Source organism: Saimiri boliviensis, chromosome 2 (assembly GCF_048565385.1).
Source record: "Saimiri boliviensis isolate mSaiBol1 chromosome 2, mSaiBol1.pri, whole genome shotgun sequence".
In the NCBI taxonomy this organism is placed as follows: Eukaryota; Metazoa; Chordata; class Mammalia; order Primates; family Cebidae; genus Saimiri; species Saimiri boliviensis.
In genome coordinates, this window is record NC_133450.1 from 168142425 (window position 1) to 168166555 (window position 24131).

General features: G+C 39.0%; 1 protein-coding gene across 10 annotated transcripts in view; it reads right to left on the reverse strand.

Moving 5' to 3' along the window:
* FREM1 (FRAS1 related extracellular matrix 1) overlaps window positions 1–24131 on the reverse strand; it is a 171709-nt gene that overhangs the window by 50199 nt on the left and 97379 nt on the right. For 4 of the 10 annotated variants that reach the window (XM_074394856.1, XM_010338740.3, XM_074394857.1 and 1 more), the window contains 6 exons: window positions 23835–24057; window positions 19720–19864; window positions 18400–18541; window positions 14819–15014; window positions 9372–9636; window positions 688–1102 (listed from right to left, as the gene is read on the reverse strand). In XM_074394856.1, the coding sequence (XP_074250957.1) occupies window positions 688–1102; window positions 9372–9636; window positions 14819–15014; window positions 18400–18541; window positions 19720–19864; window positions 23835–24057 (1386 nt within the window). The other 6 variants (XM_039475201.2, XM_039475200.2, XM_039475198.2 and 3 more) reach the window with 6 other exon arrangements.

Genomic DNA, 24131 nt, shown 5'->3' on the forward strand with positions numbered 1-24131 from the left:
ACTGCTTTGAATTCTCACCTAATCCTGTTGAATTCTCACCACAATGCTGTAGGCATGTTTTTCAAAGAAGGAAAAGTAGATTCAGAAGAGTTAAAGAACTCTTTAAGGTCACACAGCTAATGCATTGCAAAGCAGAAAATCAAACCTGGGTCTGACTCCAAAGCCCATGGCTTTTGCTCCCTTCTGTGCTAACCATCAACACTCACAGTCAGTCATTAACACAAATGTGGGGACCACAGCTCTTTCATTCATATTAATATTGTGTGTGTGCTGTAGATGCACAATCTGTATTTGAATGAAAGAAAGGAAATTAAAAAAAAAAATAGTTCTTGGCCAGGCATGGTAGCTCATGTCTGTAATCTCAGCACTTTGGCAGGCCGAGGCAGATGGATTATTTGAGGTCAGGAGTTCAAGACCAACATGGTGAAACCTCATCTCTATTAAAAATACAAAGAAGTTAGCTGAGCATGGTGGTGCATGACTACAGTCCTAGCTACTCAAGAGGCTGAGGCAGGAGAATTGCTGAGCCCAGGAGGGGGAGGTTGCATGAGCCGAGATCACACTCCTGCACTCAAGCCTGGGTGACAGAGCAAGACTCTGTCTCAAAAAATAAATAAATAAATAAAAGAGTTTTCGATGTCACTGTTTTCACATCTCTGGCAAATGAACTGTGTTTTTCATACTTACCTGAATGGCGAATAAAACAGGTTCTTCCCACACTCTCCCATTCACAACAAAGCCTTGGTTTGTCCTGTCTGTGGCCATGAAAGTAAAGCAGTCAGTCTGTGAGTCCCCTCCTGAGTGCCGATAGGCCACATTCCTGCTGTCCACATCCTGCTGGGTGAAATTGTGTTGAAGCAGCCCTGTCCCCCACAGGTAGAGCTGGCCATGCTGGGGAAGCTGAACCAAGAGGAAGGTGAGGTTCTCTGCAGGCGTGTCAGGGTCAGTCAGCTGCAGGAGGTCAGGGGAAAGCAGGCCCACAGCCCCTTGGGCCAGTCTCAACCCCTTGTTCCTGGTTACCACGGGCAGGGCTCTGTCCACAGTCTCCAGTGTGATCTCAAACACCCCATGCTTGGTCCGCAGTCCATTGCTGATGATGAATCTGGCAAAGAGAGGCAAGGCAGCCTTCAGCATGGATTCTTGTGTCACCATCTACTGGAATGAAATGATAATACACACCTTTACTAAAGGATATGTCGTGTTGTGACTCAAATGAATAATCAAGGGCAGATCTTGCAGAAGAACACCTATCATTAAACCAGTCACTGGAGTAACACATAAATGGACCATTCTACACCCAAGAGTATTTTCCCAATAACACTGATGACAGACCTATGTGATGGAACAGGCAAATTCTGACAATCATATTCCTCAGGCTCATCAGTGCTTAATGTGGTTCCTTGACCCAAATACAAATTTCATATCCGATGAGACTCACCATATGAATGTGAAGCGTATACCCTCTTTATTTATTTATAACTTCTCAATTGTATTTTTTTCATGGGAGTGTAATAAACTGAAGTTCTAAGTCTGATAACTGGGAGGCCAATACAATGAAGTGCTGAATGGGCTGAAGTTAGCTAATAGCAGATCACATTTCTCAGACATGCAATCTCACCTAACTCACCTTCCCCTCCAGGCCTCGTTTTCACTACTCTGAAAAAATGAAGGGGATGAACCAGAAGATAATAGAGTACCAACCAATTCTAAAATATTACGGGAGGCCCTAATCTCTTACAGTTTACATGAGCTTCTGCATTTGTTCCCTAGAAGACAGATGACAGTTACATTACATAAGGATTATTTCCCTGCTTCAAAGAAAGGTTCAGTAAGTTGGTGGAAGATCATAAGGCAGATAGCAGATGAAGCTGAGACTAGAACACAGGTCTTTGGACTCTTGCATCCTCTACCCTTGCAGAGTTTAAAATAAATGCTGGTTTAGCAATCCACCACCAAAAATTTGTGATGCCTGAGTACCATTGCAAAACTATAAAAAGAAAGCTGAAATGATACACATCTGAGATAAGCAAAATCTTTCTTACAATTTTAGTTTTGTGATAGTAAACTATGCTTCTGATTATATTGATCATGAAATCACATTCTACCTACTGAAGCCAATTTCACAATAACACTGATTTAAATGATCTTTGTAGCATCTCAATATGTAATTTTTATTTCAATAAGAATTAAGAGTATCATGAAATCATGCAAACAAGGCACAATATTAAAACTCCAAAAAGTTAGGAAATCATTACTACCAAATGGGACTGACAAATTCACTATACACCAAAGAAATGTACTTAGAAATAATCAAAGAGTTGTGTCTTATTAGCTTTTCTCCACGTACCATAGTTGCTGGAAATATTCATGGAGGATACAGTCTTCTATTCCACTAATACAAAAATCTCTAAAAATAATGTTTTTGTAGAATACATCAATTATATATAACATTTTTAGATATAAATTGTATACACATATACAAATTACATATTTTCTTTGGAGGTTCTTTTTTAACTAGAGAAGGTATGGAGTTTGTAATTATTTTACACATCTGGCAGATTTGACTAACAATCTCTTTATCCTTCATGAAAGATGTCTTGTCCTTCAGGGTTTCAGCATTGATCCTTTCGAGCATAAAGAGACCTGCAATTAAGTGGTGTGAGAGCAACGAGTCAACCATCCTGCCTGAGACCCTGGACTCGGGGAGGGCAGTTAGACAGAAAGTAAAAAGAGATGAGTCTGGCTAAGTACTGGTTTTGCTTTGAAGGCTAGGCTGAAGTTTTCTAGTTTTAATTATCTAGTCAATACGACTGACAACAAGGAAAATATGTCTGATGTGATACAAAGAAAAAGAAATCTATGTCCAAAAAGTTAAAACTGCTAAGCGAAATACAACAAATAAATGTTGACATTTCACACAGCTGGACTTATAAAGAATGAAACCTGATTTATTTCTCCCACAGCATTATTTTTCACAGTTTGAATAAAGGTATTCAACTACCTTTAGCATTACAGATTGAGCAAAATCACATAGTTTCCTTAAAACAAACCAATCAGTTTTTCTTTGATAAAAACTAAAGCTTTGATAAGTATATTTTTAGCAAATTGGGCAATTTCATCACTGGACCATGAGGTGTTTATAAAATCAATTATTTATTTTAAAAAGAGGCTGGTGCAGTGGCTCACACCCATAAACCCAGTACCTTGGCAGGCTGAAGCGGGCAGGTGGCTTGAGTCCAGGAGTTCAAGACCAGCCTGGGTAACATGGCAAAACCCTCTCTACGAAAAAAAAATACAAAATTTAGCTGGGTGTGGTGGTGCATGTCTGTACCCCAGCTACTAGGGAGGCTGAGGTGGGAGAATCACTTGATCCTGGGAGGTCGAGGCTACAGTGAGCCATGAATGTGCCACTGCACTCCAGCCTGGGCCACACAGATAAGAGATCCTGAAAAAAAAAAAAAAAAAAAAAAAGAAAAAGAAAAAAAGGAAGGAAGGAGAAAGAGAGAATAGAAGAGAGAGAGAAAGAAAGAAACTAAGAAAAGAAAGCAAGAGAAAAGAAAAAGAGATCAGGCGCAGTGACTCACGTCTGTAGACCTGACACTCTGGGAGGCTGGGGTGTGTGAAGCACTCAAGCTCAGGAGTTTGAGACCAGCCTGGGCAACACGGCAAAACCTCATCTTAAAAAAAGAAAAAAGGAAAAAGAAAAAAAAAGGATCCTAGAAAAACTATGTCTGTTCTTCAAACTTTTTACTTAGTCACCTCCACAGTTTCAAAAGTCCATTGATATATATTTTAGGTATAAAATTATGCTTTATTTCTCAGGCAGAGCCTTTCACAGAATTATGCCTTTATTCTATTGTTTTTCTGTTACTTTTTCATATTCCCCTTAGATCCTATTATCTGATCCACGATAAAATAAGGAGGAGGCTAGGTGCTCCTTCAGTGCCTCTGAGTTCCCTTTTTCCCATTTTCCCCCTCCAGAAATATGTTTCACACCTCTCATTTACCCTGCTTCACAAATAGACTGGCTCTCTATTCCTTACCAGATCCCTGTATCAAATGTGCTCTGTGGAGAGTGTTAAATCAGCCATTGGTACGTTAGTGCAAATGTAAGCCAAAGGATGTGTATTTTTAGCATTAGCGTTAATTGTACAGCTATAGACATTGTGCACTACTAAAAGTATGTCAAATAGCAGAAAAGAAAGAAGAAAACATGAGAGACATGGGAACAAGAGCAACAAAGTCAAACGCGAGCTCGAGTGAGGGCCAGGGACGCCATCAGAGGCGGCCATCTTGAATTTCGAATTCTGACTTTCCTCTCTGGAGACTGAATTGCAAAAATGCCTGACGGGGTCCTCAAAACCCACCTTGGAACGGCCACATCTACTCGATGCATGTATGACCTTTCTGAGGTCACTGAAGTTGTCTTATGATGGAGCCTGTCCATCTCAAACCCCTCCCTGCCAGATGATGGCGATCTGCCCACACTGGGAACAGGCAGCCTGCCATCAGACAGATGGGAGCGAGGGCATGCAGGCCACAGACCACAGAAGAGCAAGAAATATGTTTTCTGAGGCCACTGCTCCCATCTGGGACACCGAGGCAGCTGTCTGTGCTGACCTAAAGCTAATAAGCCAGGGGTGAAAAGGATGCAATTTCTAAACATGACTGGATCAAATACATCATTCCATTTTCACAAGTAACAGTGCAAACTACTCACAGGCAGAGAGACATTAGCAGAGAGAGGCAGAGTGAATGGTTATGGTTGGGTTCCCAGTCGAAATAAAGCTAGCAGAACAAGTGAAACAAGGTCAGTGCTGTTCACATCTGCAAAAGCTGACCGATCAGAACCTCTTCCAAATACCCCCTCCCCCAGATCCTCCAAATACATTCTCCAGGTTTAAAACCATAAAGTCATGGCTATGTTGGTATCCATTCTGAGGTGAAGAAGTTGGTGGTAGCAGCTCCTTCTGTGGGTCCATTTTGTTTAATTTCCCTTAATACATCCCCCTGAGAAGAGATGCAGCCAAGATGACCACCGTTCTCATGAAATTTGGGGAATGACTCTCAGATTTGTCTGGGGTGCCTGCCTGGTCTGATTTCACCATTACCACGGTGCTTTCAAGCTTTCTGCATTGCCTGGCAATAGAGTTGGCTGAAGAAGCTGCCATCTGTCATGGCATTTAAGAGATAAAAATGGAATCATAAATAGCGCCAGCTCCTCAGAAAAAAAAAAAAAAAAGTCCAGCCGGCATGTCAAAATGGAGGACATTAGCATGTTCTTTTAGTACCCGGCTGCCAGCAGCTGAAGTCAGCTTGCTAATCACTCGGTGTCATCTGTCCTAGAACATGCTGCCAAATCTTTCTTCCAGGCCAGCAGCACCAAACAATGCAGGAGAAATTTATGATTCACAAAATATTTTTGCAGAAGGTAAAATCTGACTATTAAACTCCCCCATTTAATTAATGCTGCCATAGCTTACATTAAAAAGGGAAAGGGGAAAAATCCTCTGCCACAAAATTTATCTCTTCTACCCAGCCAAATTCCTTGCCAAATTTGACAGCAAGCAACATAAATTTAGGTGATTAGATTGGTTGCATATATTTAATTTTTAAAAAGCACTATGATCACACTTTCATTAAAACAGGCTTTCAGCTTTGGTTTAGCGCCACTTGACAAACAACACAGCAGTCCATGATTGGGTTAGTGAAATGACAAGATTAAAATTTGGGTCTTGGGCAGATGCTAGGTTCTTCCATTATAAATATGTAAAACTGCTGGCCAAATATCAGAATGACACATTGAGGAGGTTCCTTCGCACACATGCATATTCTCCACAAATTTTTGGTACAATGAGGTATAATGGAAAGAACCTTCCCCTGGAAATGAGCTCTGAGCCCCAAATTCAGCAGTGATACTCAGTTATGTGAGTGTAGGTGACTTCCTTTGCCTCTTTGATCCTTGGTTTTCTCATATGTAAAATGGGAACACTATTGTATCTCTCACAAGGTGGTGGCATGAGGCTTAAGAAAAATAACATACAAAGAAAGAGTCCAAGACATTTTCTGATGTATTGCAGGTGTTCAAGCAATGCTAACTTTCTGACGTGTAAATAAGGGATTGGACCAAATCAATGCTTTTCAGCCTGTGTTATTTGTTTTCTCCCTAAAACCTTGTTTCCTAATCTTGAGTCATTGAAACACCACCATATTTTTGCCATATGCCTGTACTTATGTGTGCACTTATTATTTACTAGTTTGCTTTCTATCAATTCAATTTTTAACTTAAATCAGTGTATTTAGAGGAAACCTTTTAACTACTAAAAACTGAACACTATAAATACTATTAAAAAAATAAGAAAACAATATTTTTCATGCTTGCTAAATATTGTTGCCCAATGGGTTGGGGCCTGTGGTTTGTACTTTCTCTGTTAGGAAAGGAAAATAGTAAATATGAAGAGCTGTTAGAAACATATTAATACCAACCTCCTAAGGCATCACAGCCTTTTTGCTAAAGGAACACCTTGCCTGGAAGCCCAAAGTGCAAAACAAATTAGAAAACAAAGCATTAACATCCACACACACTCACACATAAAACACACACCTACGTTCCATTAGTACATTAGGCTGAAGGCCCTAGAACCTCAATTCATCTCTTCATTTTATCTCTGGGAGGCCCTAAAAGGCTTCCATAAATTCTTCTTTCTTTCTCTTTATTTTTTTGTGACGCAGTTTCGCTCTGTCACCCAGGCTGGAGTGCAGTGGCATGATCTTGGCTCACTGCAACTTCTGCCTCCTGGGTTTAAATGATTTTCATGCCTCAAACTCCTGAGTAGCTGGAATTACAGGTGCCCGCCACCACTCCTGGCTAATTTTTTCTATTTTTAGTAGAGATAGGGTTTCACTATGTTGGCCAGTCTGGTCTCGAACTCCTGACCTCAGATGATCCACCCACCTTGGCCTCCCAAAGTGCTGGGATTACAGGCGTGAGCCACCACATGCAGCCTCAACTTCCATAAATTCTTGAGATTCCTCAGAACGTATTCAGAACAACAGACTGGACCAGACCATTGATGGCTAGTCCTGATTCCATCAGAATCACCTGAAGGTACCTTTCAACAACACAGATTTCTGGGCCTGAGACTGGCCTTACCAAAGTTGCCTCTCTGGGGTAAGGCCCAAGAATTCGCATTTTGTAGTTCTCTCTGGCAATTCTCTAAGGATCTAAAAATGTAGAAATTCCTGGGATAAATTATTTCTAAAATGCCATCTAATATCACTTAATCTGGATGTGAATTAGGAAATGTTTAAAGTATCACCAGTCCTTACAGGTGGAGGTTTTGTTCTTCATTCTCACCACTCGATTAATACCTAACCTTCATTTCTCAACATCTTTATGCATTCATTCCTGTGTTCTCCAACAAGGTCACTGGTTTCTTCAAGACAGTTACTAATGTCTTCAGCAGACTGTCCTGTGGGCATTGACAGAGGGAAGCAGGAAAGGAAAGAAGCTAGAAGTTCCAGAAATGAGTGTAAAATTAAAAGCCCTGGATCTGATACAAATGTATTAAGCCAAAAAGCACCCAGCCTCCATTAGCAAACAGGAAAAAAAGAACAATCATTGCTCCTCTTGGTAACTCCTTTCCTCCTTCAGGATCATGCTTGCTGTTGTAACTATTGGAAGTAAGAAGGTAGTCAAGGCAAGGATATAATGACAACAATGACAACAATAATAGTGGCTAACACTTACTTAGTTCTTCCTACATGTGAGGTGTTGTTCTACTAATGCTTTACGTTCACAAGCTCATATAAACCTCCCACAACCTTGTGAGGCAGGTGCTGTGAGCATCAATCCATTTCATAGAAGAGGAAACAAGAGCACAGGAGGTTGTGTAACCTGATGAAGGTCACAGAGTTGTGAGTCACTCAGGCAGTTCTTGCCCCCAAGCCTATATCTTAACTTCGATATTCCACCTCTCAAACAAAAGAGCTGGCTTGAAAAGGAATCCCCACATCTCGCTTTTTAGTGAATGCCTAGCAACACGCAAGGACTGAACTAGTTAAGATATTGGTCAATTAAATGATTACCTGCTTGTTAAGGGACATTTATCAAGAGAAAAAAAATAAGGTATTAGTTCCAGCATTCTGGGAGTGTTCATTTTGTTGGATTATCCAAATCAGCTTTCAAAAATCATTTTAAAGCTAAAAAGGTGAGCAGCATCCTCTTTCCTGACATTTAACCAGTGTTTGTCAGAGCAGATATATTGAATTTAGATAGGTAAAAGTGAGACAGAGGACAGTGATATCTGAACATGGGTGTGTCAGGGATACTTGATAGTTTATGGGAACCCATTGAATAATAGAGGAATATGCTCCATTTATGTCATTTTATAGTGGTCTTTAGAAGACTGTATTGTGTCATGGTGAAAACTGTACCAGGAGCCAAAAGTGTGGGTGTACAATAAACAAACCAATGCTCTCAGGGCCTCCTTTTGAATTGACAAAACTCAAAACTGGATTGTGTACAATGGTTCCCTCAAAGTCCAACGTTTCCCAGTCCTGATGCCTGGCGTTGTGACCTGTATTTCTCTCCAGGACCTCAGGTTCAGCCAGCTTTGAGAGCTGTGAGATTATAGATCTTCCAGAGTTGCTCTTGCTTTATGTGACTTGAAACAAATTTCCATATTTTAAATGAATGTAGATTTTCATCAATGTTTTATATCTTTGCCTTTTCACCAGATTATTATTCATTCCAATGATTTATTTGATACCGAATTCTAGAACAGGTGCACAGCTCCCAATTATCACATTGTTTCTATGGGAAAATACGATCTATTTTATGACAACAGGATTTATGATATAGTTACCAAAACACATTGTGTCAAAAGGCAGTGTCTGCTTATGCCAAATGTTTACTAATAAATGCTTTTCATCAGACAGAAAAACATACTCCCAAAAGAGGAAAATTACTTTTCCAGGTCCATCTTTAGCTGGGAGCTTCAGCTCTTCATATCTCTCCTCGTAGCGGAACTTGCATTAGGATCTGTTTACTGTGTCTATTTTTTGATAACAGGCCAAAAATTTCTTGCTTTACTGCTGTCATTTTAACTGTGTGGCTTCACCTTAGATACAGCAAGGCAGTAAAAGAAAAACATAGCTGCACCAGAGCTGAAATGACTCATTTTTTCTCCTTTTCTTTCCTTTTTTTTTAAAAAAATAAATTTCATTCTGTATATTTAAGGTATACAACATGATGTTAAAAGATATACATATTTTGTAAAATGGTTATGATAGTGAAGCACATGAACAGATCTCCTTTTCTGTAAGTATTAATCCAAAGAAGGGGTTTGAAAAGTCTCCATGGGGCTCACCTGAATCTGTCACTGGAGACAGTCACCTTGCTCTTCTGTACGTAGCAAACTGTCTGCCCGGCTATATCCATTTGGCTGAAGCTTGTAATGGGAACTCCAGGATAGCGGACATATTCGACCTGACCATACCGTGGAGGGGAGGTGATGACATATTGCAGTTCCTCAGGCTTGTTCGTCCCGTCCACAGCCAGGAGAGTGGTGGTCGTTAAGAAACTTCTGTCACCTTTAGACACCACAAGTGGGTTTGTAAAGATGACAATATCACCTACATGACATAAGAGGTGATAGCCAAGAACCATATTAAAAAATATATCCGAGGCAAAGGCAGAAGACAGAGGCCAAAACTGTACAGAAATCAAAACTAATATGACACAGAAAGGTTTATATAACTATTATGAATAAAAATAATTAACCAAAAGACATGAGCAGATATTTTACAAAAGAAATTCACATGGCCAGTAAAGATAATTTTAAATGCTCAATCTCATTAGTAATTACGGAAGTATGATAAACTGTCATCTTATAACTTTTTGATTGACAAGGATGTAGAAGCCTGACTGTACAAAGTGTTGAAGAAGACATAGATCAAGAGAATCTTGCATACAATTTTGGAGACAGCGTAAATTGGTACACAATTTGGCATTATTTCGTAAAGAGCTGAATGTTCATGTATGCCTTGACCCAGCAATTCCATCCCAGCTGTGTACTTGAAAGAAACATTTGCCCTGCTACCCTGGAGACATGCACCCAAGTGGTCACTGCAGCACTGTCTGTAATTGAAAACATCACACACAACGCAAATGCCTTTCAAAAAGTGAAAATATACACAAACTGCATTCTGTTCACACAACTGAATTTCATGCAGTAGCAAAATAAATCAACTACAGCTTCATGGAACAAGACAGATGTAGTTTATTAACATTCATTAGTTATATGAGGAAGCCAAGAAAATGATGAACAAAATTAAGAAAATAATACAAAATGTAGGATGGTATTTTTTTCTGGAGAATATAAGGAAGATGTCTATTATTAATATTCCAGTCCCTCAATTGTGTGGTAGTCGCACAAATGTTCATAAGATACTTTTAAATGTATATTTATACAACCATAATCATAGCAGGATTATTCACAATAGCCAAGAGATGCAAGCGATCCAAGTGCCTCTCAACAGATGAGTGGATAAACAAAATGTGATATATGCATACAATGTAATATCAATCGGCCTTAAAAAGGAAGGGAGTCCTGGCACATGCAACATGCGTGAACCATGAGGGCATTATGCTAAGTGAAATAAGCTAGTCATGAAAAGATATATACTATATGATTCCACTTATGTGAAGTACCTAGAGTAAACTCATGGAGACAGAACATAGAACAATGGTTGCCAAGGAGAGAAAAATGGGGAGTCATTATTTAATGGATACAGACTTTTCGTTTTCTGAGATGAAAAAATTCTGGGGCCGGGCGCATTGGCATACACCTGTAATCCCAGCACTTTGGGAGGCCAAGGCAGGCAGATCATGAAGTCAAGAGACCATCCTGGCCAACATGGTGAAACCCCATCTCTACTAAAAATACAAAAATTAGCTGGGCATGGTGGTGTGCACCTGTAGTCCCAGCTACTTGGGGGGCTGAGGCAGGAGAACCGCTTGAACCCAGGAGGCCGAGATTGCAGTGAGCTGAGATCACACCACTGCACTCCAGCCTGAGTGACAGAGCAACACTCCATACCCCCACCCCCACAAAAAAATCTGGAGATTGTATGGACAACATGCATATATTTAACACCATGAACTGGTACACTTAAAAATGGCTAAGACAGTATATTTTATGTTATGCATATTTCATCACTTTTTTTTTAATGTATGACTGATGAAGGGAGAAGTGGGTTGCACATGGACGAATGATACAGTTTCACAAACTAGGGATTATAAATCAATTTTGTTCACCTGAGGTCCATTAAAAAATGATCATATAGAGCTTCCACTCTGTGTCAGGTATAGAACAAAGGGCCCTTACACCTTCACACCAATCTTGTGAGATATGGTCTTCTCATATCCCTAGGTTATAAATGGGGAAATAAGATAGAGAAATGCTAACTAACTAGCTTGTGTTACACAACTAATAAAAGACTGAGTGAGAATTTGTACTCAAGCCATCTGACTCCAGAGCGCAAGCTCTTCAACACTGCATTATTTTGTTCCCTGTCTTTAGTATCTAGGAAGTTCTTATGAACTAATACCAAAAGGATGAATATCCAAAAAGAAAAACACATGATGTAAATGCAAAAGCCACTTCTGAATTTAAAAACACAAGTGGCCAAAAAAAATTTTTTTAAGATATTCAGTTTCTTGAGGAAATAAGAAATACAGAGAAACCATCAAAGTGGTATAATTTTAATCAGTGGTTCTCAATGACGGGCAGTTTTGCTCCCCAAGGGACATTTGGCAATGCCTGGAGACATTTTTGGTTGTCATAACTGGGAGTTGCTATTGGCTTCTAGAGGGCAGAGGTCTGGGATGCTGCTAAACATTTTACAATGCACCAGAGAGTCCCCTGCAACAAAGAATCCTCCATCCCAAAATGTCAGTAGGGCCATGACTGGGAAACGCTGTTTCAGATGACTAAATTGGGTCTTTTCGTACACTATGCTTTTATCTCAAAATGCTATGCAACTTCAATCCTACATAGAATCAAAGACCATTCTAAATTTAAATCAAAACCTTAGCCACAGATGCTACAGAGAGAAGCAAGATGAACACATTAAGGAAGTAAGAAGAATGAACTAGGCGGGGGAAACAAAAAGCACCCACAAGACATTTCACCAGGAGCAGGAAATAGATCTGAGGGGAGGAAGAGCAACTGGCTCTTGCCGTGATGCAATTTTTCAGCACTGTAAGGGCAGAGTATAGGTTGGAGTCAACTATAGACAATGTCCTCCTAAACTTCTCTGAATGATCTCAACATCATTTGTGCCACTGTGCAAATCAGAAGACACAGCAATTGGGAAGCTTAGTGTTATAAATAACAGCTCTCAAATGGAAACACTCAAATGCTGAATTTTAAGGTTATGCTTAAATCAACTATTCAGTACAGTCTTGTTTAGAGATAAACAATTACGGCTACAAAGTTATGCAGCAACTTGAAAAAAATCATGTTAAAAAAAAGTACAGTGATAAAACACCGTTTTGTAAGAAGACACAAAGAGGAAAAAATTTGAACTGAAAATGTTTACAGGTTAATGTGCCTACTTTGTATAAGTTTTCAAAAATCCTTTTAGAAAATAATCACATGTCAAATGGGGCAGAGTCTGGCAATGCACTGGTCAACCTTATTTTCTTTCTTCCTGGGTGCAAAGCTAAAGTTTCTATTGCCTGGCCTCTCTTAAAGTGGCATATGACTGTGATTCAGCCACTAGAATGTATATGAGAGGTATACACCCTTCACACCTATGGCATGATGTCCCCTAATTTTCTTCCATATCTCACTTCCTGTATGACTAGAACACTTTCAGAATAAGGGAATGTGTAGATATAAAGAGTCCCCAGATGACTATGTGGAGCACGTTCTCCCATGTCACTGTAAAACTGTGTTGCGCTTAGCCAATGGAGAATACACCAGTTGTCTGCCCTAATATATTACTTGTATTTCATTTTGCCTGGACATATATTTAGGATGAACATAGTTGTTTTGCAGGGAGAGATAAATGTGTACAGTAACATCTAGCTTATCTGAAATCATTTATTAGACTTCTTTAAGGAACACATTTTACAACCAGGAAATAAGCAAATAAAATACATTATTACACAGCTCAGAGTAAACATCTCAAAACGAATCAAAGGGACTCACTTTTTTTAAAGTTTAGGACAATTATAATTCTGCCACACATAATTTTTTTTTACTGCATTTAAGCATTCAATTTACCTCTGAGCTTCCTGGCAGCCAACACAAAAAAAGGGAAGCATTCAGTCAATCAAGCATGTTCTGAGGATCTAAGATTATGCTTCATCCTGGGAATATATAGATCCTGGGATAATACAGATAAATAAGATATGATCCTCACCACCCTCCCATAAGCTGAAGTAAACTTACGGGGTAGTGACAGTTGGATATCAAGGGCTTATATTCTCCCTTGCTGAGCTTTTTTTAAAAAAACTCTCCTCCATCCACCATTTAACTCTCCCCCATTCACCATTTATACAGCGGATTCTGCTTCATTAATTCATGAGAAGCTTATCTTATAGTGTCTTTCCTTGTTCCTAAACAGTATGTGTTAGCACTTTGTTTTTTATTATGATTATTATTATACTTTAAGTTCTGGGGTACATGGGCAGATCGTGCAGGTTTGTTACATAAGTATACACGTGCCACGGTGGTGGTTTGCTGCATCCATAGCCCCGTCATCCACGTTAGGTAATTCTCCTAATGCTATCACTTCCCAATAGCCCCACCCCCTGCTAGTCCTCCCCTAGTCCCCCATACTTCAAGCCCTGGTGTGCGATGCTCCCCTCTCTGTCTGTGTGCTCTCATTGTTCAGCATCCACTTTTGAGTGAGAACATGCGGTATTTGGTTTTCTGTTCTTATGTTAGTTAGGTGAGAATGATGGTTTCCAGCTTCATTCATGTCCCTGCAAAGGACATGAACTCATCCTTTTTTATGGCTGCATAGTATTCCATGGTGTATATGTGCCACATTTTCTTTATACAGTCTATCTTTGATGGGCATTTGGGTTGGTTCCAAGTCTTTGCTATTGTGAACAGTGCTGAAATAAACATACATGTGCATGCGTCTTTATAATAGAATGATTTAAAATCCTTTGGGTATATACCCAGTAATGGGATTGCTGGGTCAAATGGTATTTCTATTTCTAGATCCTTGAGGAATTGCCACACTGTCTTCCACAATGGTTGAACTAATTTATAATCCCACCATGTGTTAGCACTTTCGAAGCGAAAGTGCAACAACTTCCAGCCTTTCCAATGACAAAGTTTATCCTTATTATTTTTAAATTTTAAAATGTATTTTTCATTTATTATTACCATTTAGAAGTACTTTCCTTTGAAACTCCATTTTCCAGTGATAGATCACTTCCTGAAGATAAAACTAGAGTTATCACATCTATTTGGTAAAATTTTACTTAAAGCTAAAACTCCTAACAGTTAAAGTAGCCTGCATAGCCATATTGTGTGCAATGCTGAATTTCCAATAAACTTTTTGAAATAATGAAAATAACAAATGGATTGGCTACTCCTGTGAACCTCATAGGTTCCAGCCAAAGCATGTGAGAAGCCAAAGGATCTAAATACAAATGACAGAATTTCAAAGGTGAAGAATGGAAGGAAAAAAGGAAAGAAGGGAGGGGAAAGAGGGAGACAGAAACAAATGTTGAATGCTTATACCAGTGATAAAAGTTTATCCCAATAAACCTTGGTAGACCTGCTTTTACCTTTTTCCATGTCCTTGATGGTGATTTGACAGTCAAGAGCAGGGGACCTGTTGTCACCATCCCAAAGGTAGAAGGTGAAGCTATCCCGATTCTGGGAATCCATTGCTCCAGTATGTGCATATCTCAGCAAGTTCAGATCCACTTCCCTCTGAGTGCATCTCATGCCAGGGGAGAGAGGAACCCAGTCCCTCCCTATCTGAAAAGAGCCAGAGTTAGTCAGCTGCCCATGTTTTTTTTCTTTTCCCCCAACGTACATTAGTGGACATTTTCCGTATCACCTGAAAACCTCCAATAGAAACGATATGTCAGGGAAATTCCAGACTACTTTTTGCCACTCGTCCTTATTTTTTTCTTTTCAAAGAAGTGTATCAGAATAATCTGAGACCTTGGAAAAACACTAGCTTCAACCAAAGGGTTTCAGATAAAGTCAAACAATACAACAGCATTGTTACTTGAAAGGTATTTATCATAAGCAATCATAGCTGATTAAATATTCCAATTAATGAGAGCAGGTGGGTAATCGAGCTCTTGGAATGGGTCTTTAGAAATTAAATGTGTTTCTTTTGCAGTTTCCATTTTTTCATTGTTCAACTAATCAAATATATTTTTTTTCAAAATGGCTCATTACTGGGCTTATCTCAAGTAGACAAAACAAAAATAGAACAGATGCATTTACTTGCCAGTACGTTTCCAGCCTTACTAAAGAAAGAAAATGATGGGGATCACTATCACTCCCTACATTTATATCCTACGTCATCAAAAGATATAAACGGCAAATATCATATATGATTTTTATCAGAATCTTCTAAAAGTAAGCCAACATTTGTTAAGCATATATTTTGTACAGAACATGGCACAGAAATCGTGGCATTTTCAATTTAAAAAGGCTTTTATGCTGAGGGGGGTGGCTAACATCTGAGAGTATTATAAAATATAATCATAAATCTGTATTATCTTATTAATAGTCCTATTATTATTCATGTAAGGTACATAGCTTTCCCTAGGAATGGCTCATAAAAAGTCATTAGACATATTTTTTAAAAAGTCATCTTAAAATTTTTTATATATTATCTTGTGGTTTTACTGTCTAATTTAAGAGTCTAAAACAGAAATTTAAATCATTTCCTTTTTGTTACCCTCAATACATTATTCCACAGACTCCCAGTTCCTGGCAAAAGAGCTCTGTCCTCCCCCCCGCTGACTGTGCTACCACTTGCCTTTATGTCATTCTACTTGATAATGTTTCTGTCTCTTTAATATGTGTGTCCACTTGATGTTTGTAGACTTATGTTCTGTGTAAAGCTAGTGTTTGTTTCCATAAGATCTATTTATCAATGTAATTTTTAAAACAGTATCTTTCAGGTTTTAAACAGGAAAGCCTACAATTCTATTTAACATTTTCTCCTTTCTGTATCTTGTCTAAGGGAGTAAGTACAGAAGAAGCCATCTTTCCCTTACTCTTGTCTCCATGTACTTCCTCACTAGCACCCCAAATGTGAGATTGACTTAATAGAATCACTTGAAGACCCAGAAATAGAAAGAAAATAAAAGTCAGATTCAAGATGGGGCATCTAAGAAAAGTCAACAAGAAAATGAGAACTTGGGAGAGTCCAGGAGGGCTGGAGTCCTGGTCCTTGGTCTTGGAAAGACTCAGAGAACTGCTAGGGAGCTGGGAGAGAACTGTGTGGCGCCATACTTGGAACCTGGACCCATCTGCATTTTCACATATCCAAAACAGTTCCGTTCCCAAGCCACCCAAATGTGTGAGCTTTCACCGCATTTCTGTTTCATTACTCTTTGAAATGAAATAAGGACACAGCTGTACCTCAATTTAAATCAGTGATTGCTCTTCACTCTGATTCTCTATGGTGCCTACAATCTATGACAATCAAGCTGTTCCACACAGAATGAATTCTTGCTGCTTTTCTAGGACTGTGCCTCCATTAGATGAAATGTTAAGCATTCCGTTAAATAATTGCACTGGGGACAGTTGGTGGTTGTGGTTGCTAGTCTTAATCCACCATTGAAATAAACATTTGGACTGATGACTCAGCTGACCTTCTCAGGTGACTGATCTATATAATTCGTGTTGGGCTGATCCTTGGGCATCATGCACACAGTCTAAATCAGATTGAAATTTTGCTATTCTAGGCCTAAAGTGAAACAAGGACATTTCACCAAACCACAAAGCAAGCTATTGAAAGTCAGCAGTAGAACCCAGGTGACCTTACCCCTAGTATCCCTTTATTGTTTCCATGCTTATTTGCTTTCCACTAAAGCAACTAATTTGTAGAACACATACAATTTCAGGAATGTTAATTTATGGTGTCATGCAGTTCATGGGATTCAAATTTGGCAGGTGTTAAAATCTGTTAGAAGCTATCAGGATGGGACGACTCCCACGTGAGGTTTCTTCCCACACTGACTTTTTGGTTCAAGACTTTGCCCATCTGAATCTAAACATAAGGGCTCTGGTGCTGCAAGGTGAGGTGGGGCTACAGTGGGACCAAGACACCAACCTTTCATCTTTTAAGTTCATGTCAGATAGAATATAGAACAACTTGGTATATTGTTTGTGGAGTAAGTAGTCTCCCTAGGGAAGACACAGGAAGGAAGGAAGAAAGGACGATGAGAATCAGAAGGAAAGAAAGAAAGAAAGAAAGATGCTCACTGTGGCAAATCATTGAAAAGGCAGGAGGTGATAATACTCAGATAATGTTTGGTTTGTTTGTTTGTTTGTTTGTTTGTTTGTTTTGAGACAGAGTCTAACTCTGTCACCCAGGCTGGAGTGCAGTGGTGCGACCTCTGCTCAGTGAGCTTCTGCCTCCTGGGTTCAAACAATTCTCCTGCCTCAGCCTCCGGAGTAGCTGGGACCACAGGTGTGTGCTGCCACGCCCGGCTAATTTTTGTATTTTTACTAGAGATGGGGTTTTACCATGTTGCCCAGGATGATCTTGATCTCCTGAGCTCATGATCTGCCCACCTTGGCTTCCCAAAGTGCTGGGATTCAGATAATGTTTTAATGAGACCATTAGGGACAAAAGAGCTAGAGGCAGCCCTCCAAATTTCCCTGTACCTGACTATCATGAAAGAATAATGAAAGTTTTCATGTTCCTGAGAATGACCTAGAATCTAGCTGAAATACAGAGAAAGAGAGATTAAGAGAATGACAGAGACTGTAGAACTGAAGGAGTCTTATCATTGAGATGATGGATGCTAAAGAGGAAAGTTACATGAATCACAAGTCAAAAATCTGGTAGAAATGAAGAAATCTCAGAAGAGTCTGGATTATCCTCAGAAAGCAAAGAGCTTGCTTTACCCCAGTAATTCCCCTCCTCAGAATTTAGGGATAACTTTATGGAAGAGGGAGCAGTGAAGAATCTTAATATTTGTTGAATTTACCCTATGTTGACAAAGAAACTTTAGAACACCATGAATTCACTCTAAACTAATAAAATTAAATTATTTACTTCTGGGAAAATATATAGCTAGCAAAGAAATCCCATCATAGAAATGTGTATATTGAGAAGATTTATACCTGCTACATTAGTTTTGAAAAATAAAAGTAAAAAGTCACTAACCTTAAGCTGAAGTTGCCCATTTTGGGGAAGCCTTTCAAATACATAGTAAATCTTCTCCCTGGGCGAGTCTTCATCTATGGCTGAAAGAATAGCACTAGAAATTATACGAGTTTCCCCCATATTCACTGCAATTTCAGCCTTCCTGTAAAAAGGAAAATGTCTGGGTTGATATAAAAATAGAAGATGCTCCTTTCGTAGGGGACACTTATATTGATTCTAACAGTTTCCAATCTTCAACAATTAAAGAATGATATTCAATATTCAAAGCACTGAAGGTGACTAGTGAGAGGCATGAAACAGGCTCTCTATCCTTACTCGAGAAAGTCTGAAAAGACAATGGGTCAGACCCAATGAATGTGGGAAGAGGTAATTAGGTACCTCTAATTGATTACATGTACCAAACTTTACAATATTGTAAGTTATAATGTATTCTATAAACTAATCTCGTTTCCAGTATTTCATTTTACACTCACACAACAGCTCCATGAAGTAAGAGGGCTAGGTATGAGTGTTCCAATTTTATAGACAGAAACTCATTTAAAAAGATTTAATGACTGGCCTACAGATGTTCCAGTGCCATTGATGATCTGTCATTCTGAGTTAGGTGATATTTAGCTAATCTAGGACCCTCCCTGCAGAGCTGTGAGTAGATTAAGCCTCTTTTCTTTATAAGTTACTCAGTCTTGGGTATGTCCTTATAGCAGTGTGAGAACAGACTAATACAGGGAGATACTGAGAACCTTTACAATTAATAATATCAGCTCAGAATTTTAGAAAATGATCATTTCGATCATTGTGAGGTGGCAGGGGGTGTTGACTCATATGGAACATAGTAGAGGACTGGTGAACAAAAAAGTACCAAGATAATGAAAGAAGTGGGTTGATTTATTTCCCTCAGCCACACTTAGTTAAAAGTTTCAGCAAACCTGTTGTAAGGACTGTCTGCAGTTAATGTTATCAGACTTTAGTTGAACCTATATATTAGTTGCACTTTGGTATATGTGCAGTCATGTTTGTGCATGTGCCTGTATGTATAAGTTTAGTAGACTGTTCATTCCATATGGTATGTTCACTCATTCTTATTCTTTACAACTAATAAGTATGTTTAGAAGAAAATCAATTAAAGGGCTGATTGTTAAGGAGAGGTTACCTTAACTAACATTTGCACCAAAGGCTCCTCATGCGAGTGTCACGGGCAAGCGTGATAGGAGCTAGTGAAGACTTGCTTCTTTGGGCCACACATACCACATCTGTACCTAGTATTGTAGATTTCATAGAATTGTATAGAAATCTGAAAGGGACTCTTTTCAGGTAGCTTACTTGCTCAGCATTGGTTTTTCATCATTAACTGGGGCGATCTCTACTGAAATGGTTTTAAGTATCTTATGTTTCCCATCTGACAACTGGATTGTAAAATCATCAGCAAGGCTCTCTGAGTCATCGTGCACATATGTCAACCTCATTCCTGGAAGAAGAAAAAAGTAAGTAAATCTTCCTTATGATTTAACCATCATGACATATATCAGATAATGTCTTAATTTTCAAGGCATGGGTATTAGCAAGAGTTCATTTATCAGTGCAGTAGGATGAAACTAAACTTGTTTTTTGAAGTAAAAGAGTGCCTCCTTAGCCTATTAAAGACTTTTTATTTAAATAATTTAGTATTTGATTAAGGATGTTACTTAAAACCAGTTATTTTATAGTTTTTAAATAAACTATAAAAAATGTAGAGGATATTTAACTGAGAAAGTTAATAACTTGGGAAAAATTATAGAGTTATATCCTTACCTCAAGCCAATCACCAAAATAAATTCTTAATAAATCAAAATTTAAATATTAAAAATGTAGCTATTTTTTAAAACCTACCTAACATTTATATGGAAATTCAAGAGACTCAGAACAGCCAAAACAGACTCAAAAGGGAACAAAATTGGAAGCCTAGCATTTCCCATTTTCAAAACTAACTCTAAAGCTACTGAAATACTAAGAGATGTGCACCCAGATTTATATAATATGTTTATTGAAATGTAACTTTTAATACCAAGAAACGGAAAACTATCTGGACATTTTTAAATGGGAGACAGTTGTATACAATTGTAGCACAGGCCTCAGTACAGTGGTGAGGGCCTGTAGTCCTACCAACCTGTGGGGGCTGAAGTGGGAGGATGGCTTGACACCAGGAGTTCAAGGCCAGTTTGGGCAACATAATGAGACCCTGTCTTTAAAAGAATTTTTTAAAAAAACACTAGCCAGGTGATGCCTGTAGTCACAGCTGCTCAAGAGGCTGAGTCAGGGAGGAATGCATGATCCTAGGAGTTTGAGGCTGCAGTGAGCTACGATTATACCACTTCACTCCAGCCTGGGTGACAAAATCATCTCTTTTTAAAAATTACAGCATAGTAAATCTATATGATGATTTTATAATGTAATTATCAAAAGCTAGGTTTTCAATAATAATAATAATAATAAATCTTTTTTGAGACAGAGTCTCACTCTGTCACCCAGGCTGGAGTGCAGTGGCGCGATCTTGGCTCACTACAACCTCTGCCCTCTGGGTTCAAGCAATTCTCATGCCTCAGGCTCCCAAGTAGCTGGGATTACAGACAGGTGCCACCATGCCTGGCTAATTTTTGTACTTTTAGTAGGGACAGAGTTTTGCCATGTTAACCAGGCTGGTCTCAAACTCTTGACCTCAAGTGATCCACCCACCTTGGCCTCCCAGAATGCTGAGATTACATGCATGAGCCTCCACACCTGGCCTCAATATTTTAAAAGTAAGAAGAGGTCAGGTATGGTGACCCACTCCTGTAATACCAGCACTTTGGAAGGCCAATGCAGGAAAATCACTTGAGCCCCTTTGGACAACATAGGGAAACACTGTCTCTACAATTTTTTTTTTTATTCAGTCAGTCATGTGTGCAGTGGCTTGTGCCTGTAGTCCCAACTAGTTGAGAGGCTGAGGTGGGAAGACTGTTTGAGCCCCGAAGTTGAGGCTGCAGTGAACTGTGATCGCACAACTCTGCACTCCAGCCCAAGTGACAGTGCAAGACCCTGTCTCCAAAAGAAAAAAAAAGTAAAAAGAAAAATAGATTATATAATATGGAGGAGTTTTATAAACTTTGTATATCTGTGTGGAAGGATGATTGTGAGAATACACTAAAGCTTTTTTAAAAAAAAATATAGCCATAAATCAACCATAAATAAAACAGAGATAAAAATCTAATTTCTGAGAAAGTCACCAAAACATTAAAATACTAACTTTTATGTGGGAAACTTTTATTTTTTCTTCAAAATGACCATGTCCAAACTGTACACAATGATCATATAATTCTTATTTAGCTGGACAATAACCAACAAATGTTATTTTTTAAAAATTAACTTTCTTGAGAATAAAATTTGAATTATTATTTTTTCCTTGGTCAAATTTGAAAACAAGTATTTTAAATGATATATTCTATTATTTGCAGCATGTGGTTATTGATTTGATGATATCATCTTTTATGTTCTAGAATGTATTTCTTTGCAATTGACAAAAGCTGAGAAATATATAAATGCACTTTTCTTTTCTTTTTTTTTTTTCTTCTAGATGGAGTCTCAATCTGTCATCAGGCTAGAGTGCATTGGTGCAATCTTGGCTCACTGCAACCTCCGCCTCCAGGGTTCAAGCGATTCTCCTGCCTCAGCCTCCCAAGTTGCTGGGACTACAGGTGTGCACCACCATGCCCAGCTAATTTTTGTACTTTTAGTAGAGACGGGGTTTCACCATGTTGGCCAGGATGTGCTCTAGCTCTTGACCTCGTGATCCACCTGCCTTAGCCTCCCAAAGTGCTGGGATGACAGGCATGAGCCACCGTGCCTGGTTGCACTTTTCCAATTTAAAACTGAGATAATTTTTGCAACAATTACAAAAAAGCCTGAGTCAGAAAGCTTACACATTAGTTGGGGAAACAAATAACTAAAAGACAGTTAGGAAAATGTTGAATAAGTGCTAAAATGATGTAAGCACAGAGAAGGAGTGGTTTGGAGACCTTGGGTTGGCTTCAAGGGGGAGGTTAACAGAAAGTTGCATTCTGAAGGCACAGCCTTGGCTAGCCTGGCAAAGGAGCAGGAAGGACCTCATAGGCTGGGAAAAGAAAACACCTAAGAAAGGAATGAGAGGAGGCAGTCATTCAGGAACTGCACACTTTTCTCAAATTTTTAAAAGCATTTTCATATGTGAAAAATGGGATGAGAGCAATATTTTTAAAAGAGTAATTAAAAAATAATTCAGGCTGCTATGCAATGTGCCATTTCTCTAAAGAGCAAATTATCCCCTCAGAGAATAATGAATGTTATTCTATGTGGTTCTATATTTGTTTCAACTGTGGAAATTTTGGCAGACAAATCTCTTAAAATGTAGTTTCATGATCTCGATAGTTTTAAAAAGGAATTTTTTAAATTATAGCATTAAATGAGTGAAAATACGAAAAACTCAAATATCATTTTTAATGGGAGTCTAAAAGTGAAAGAAAACACGTTATTGCCTTTTCAGTTACCTACTGTCTATACCTACGGCTTCCTGTCCTACGTTCATCCAGGCCTAGAGACAGCCCTTGATGGACAAATGAATAAAGTAGGTGAAAGCTATTTCTTCACCCGCGATTTCTGTGATTTATTATTATCTTTCCTAGGTCAAATTATTTAAAAAATTTTATTTTTTAATTGACAAATTAACATTGTATATATTTATTATATATAACACGGTGCTTTGATGCAGGTGTACATTGTGAAATTGTTTGCTTGTTTGTTTGTTTTTTGACAGTCTCACTCTGTCACCCAGGCTGAAAGGCTGGAGTGCAGTGGCATGATCTCAGCTCAATGCAACTTCCACCTACCACACTCAAGCGATCTTGTGCCTCAGCCTTCTGAGTTGCTGGGATTACAGAATTGCACCACCACATCCCGCTAATTTTTGTATTTTTAGTAGAGACAGGGTTTCGCCATGTTGGCCAGGCTGGTGTCGAACTCCTGACCTCAAGTGTTCTGCCTGTCTTGGCCTCCCAAAGTGCTGCGATTACAGAAATGAGCCACCACACCCGGCCACATTGTGAAATGGTTAAATCAAGCTAATTCACATATGCATTACCTCATATACTTATTTTCTTGTTTGGTGAGAACTCTTAAAATTTACTGTCTTAGGAATTTTCAAGTATACAATATATTGTTAAGTATTGTCACTATGCTGTACAATAAATCTCCTGAACTTTCTTCTCTGGTCTAACTGAAATTTCATATCCTTTAACCAATATCTCCCCAATCCGCCTACCCTCAGACTCTGGTAACCACCATTCTACTCTCTGCTTATATAGGTCTAACCTTTTTAGATTCTACATGTAAGTATGGGTTAAATTATTCAATCAACAATAACAAATGCACGGAAGTGGAACATGCTATACCAGTCTTGAGGAGTTCCATGGAAAAGTTGTGGACAGGTGCATGTTTCTGGTCAGGGTTGGCTGGCTGCTTATTCTCAGAGAAGTCTTTGCTAAACCCTCCACTGATGAGGAGGCCATGGCGTGGCTTTTGAGTGATGCTGAACAGCAAGGGATCCTGGGGAATGTCCAGGTCCACGGCGCTGATGATGGAAGCGTCCAGCTCTTTCATCTGGCCCTCGCACACCTGAGCCAGAACACGTCACAAAAGTCAGCAACTCATGAAAGAGAACCTGTCTTTCTTTGGAAAATTGCTCAAAG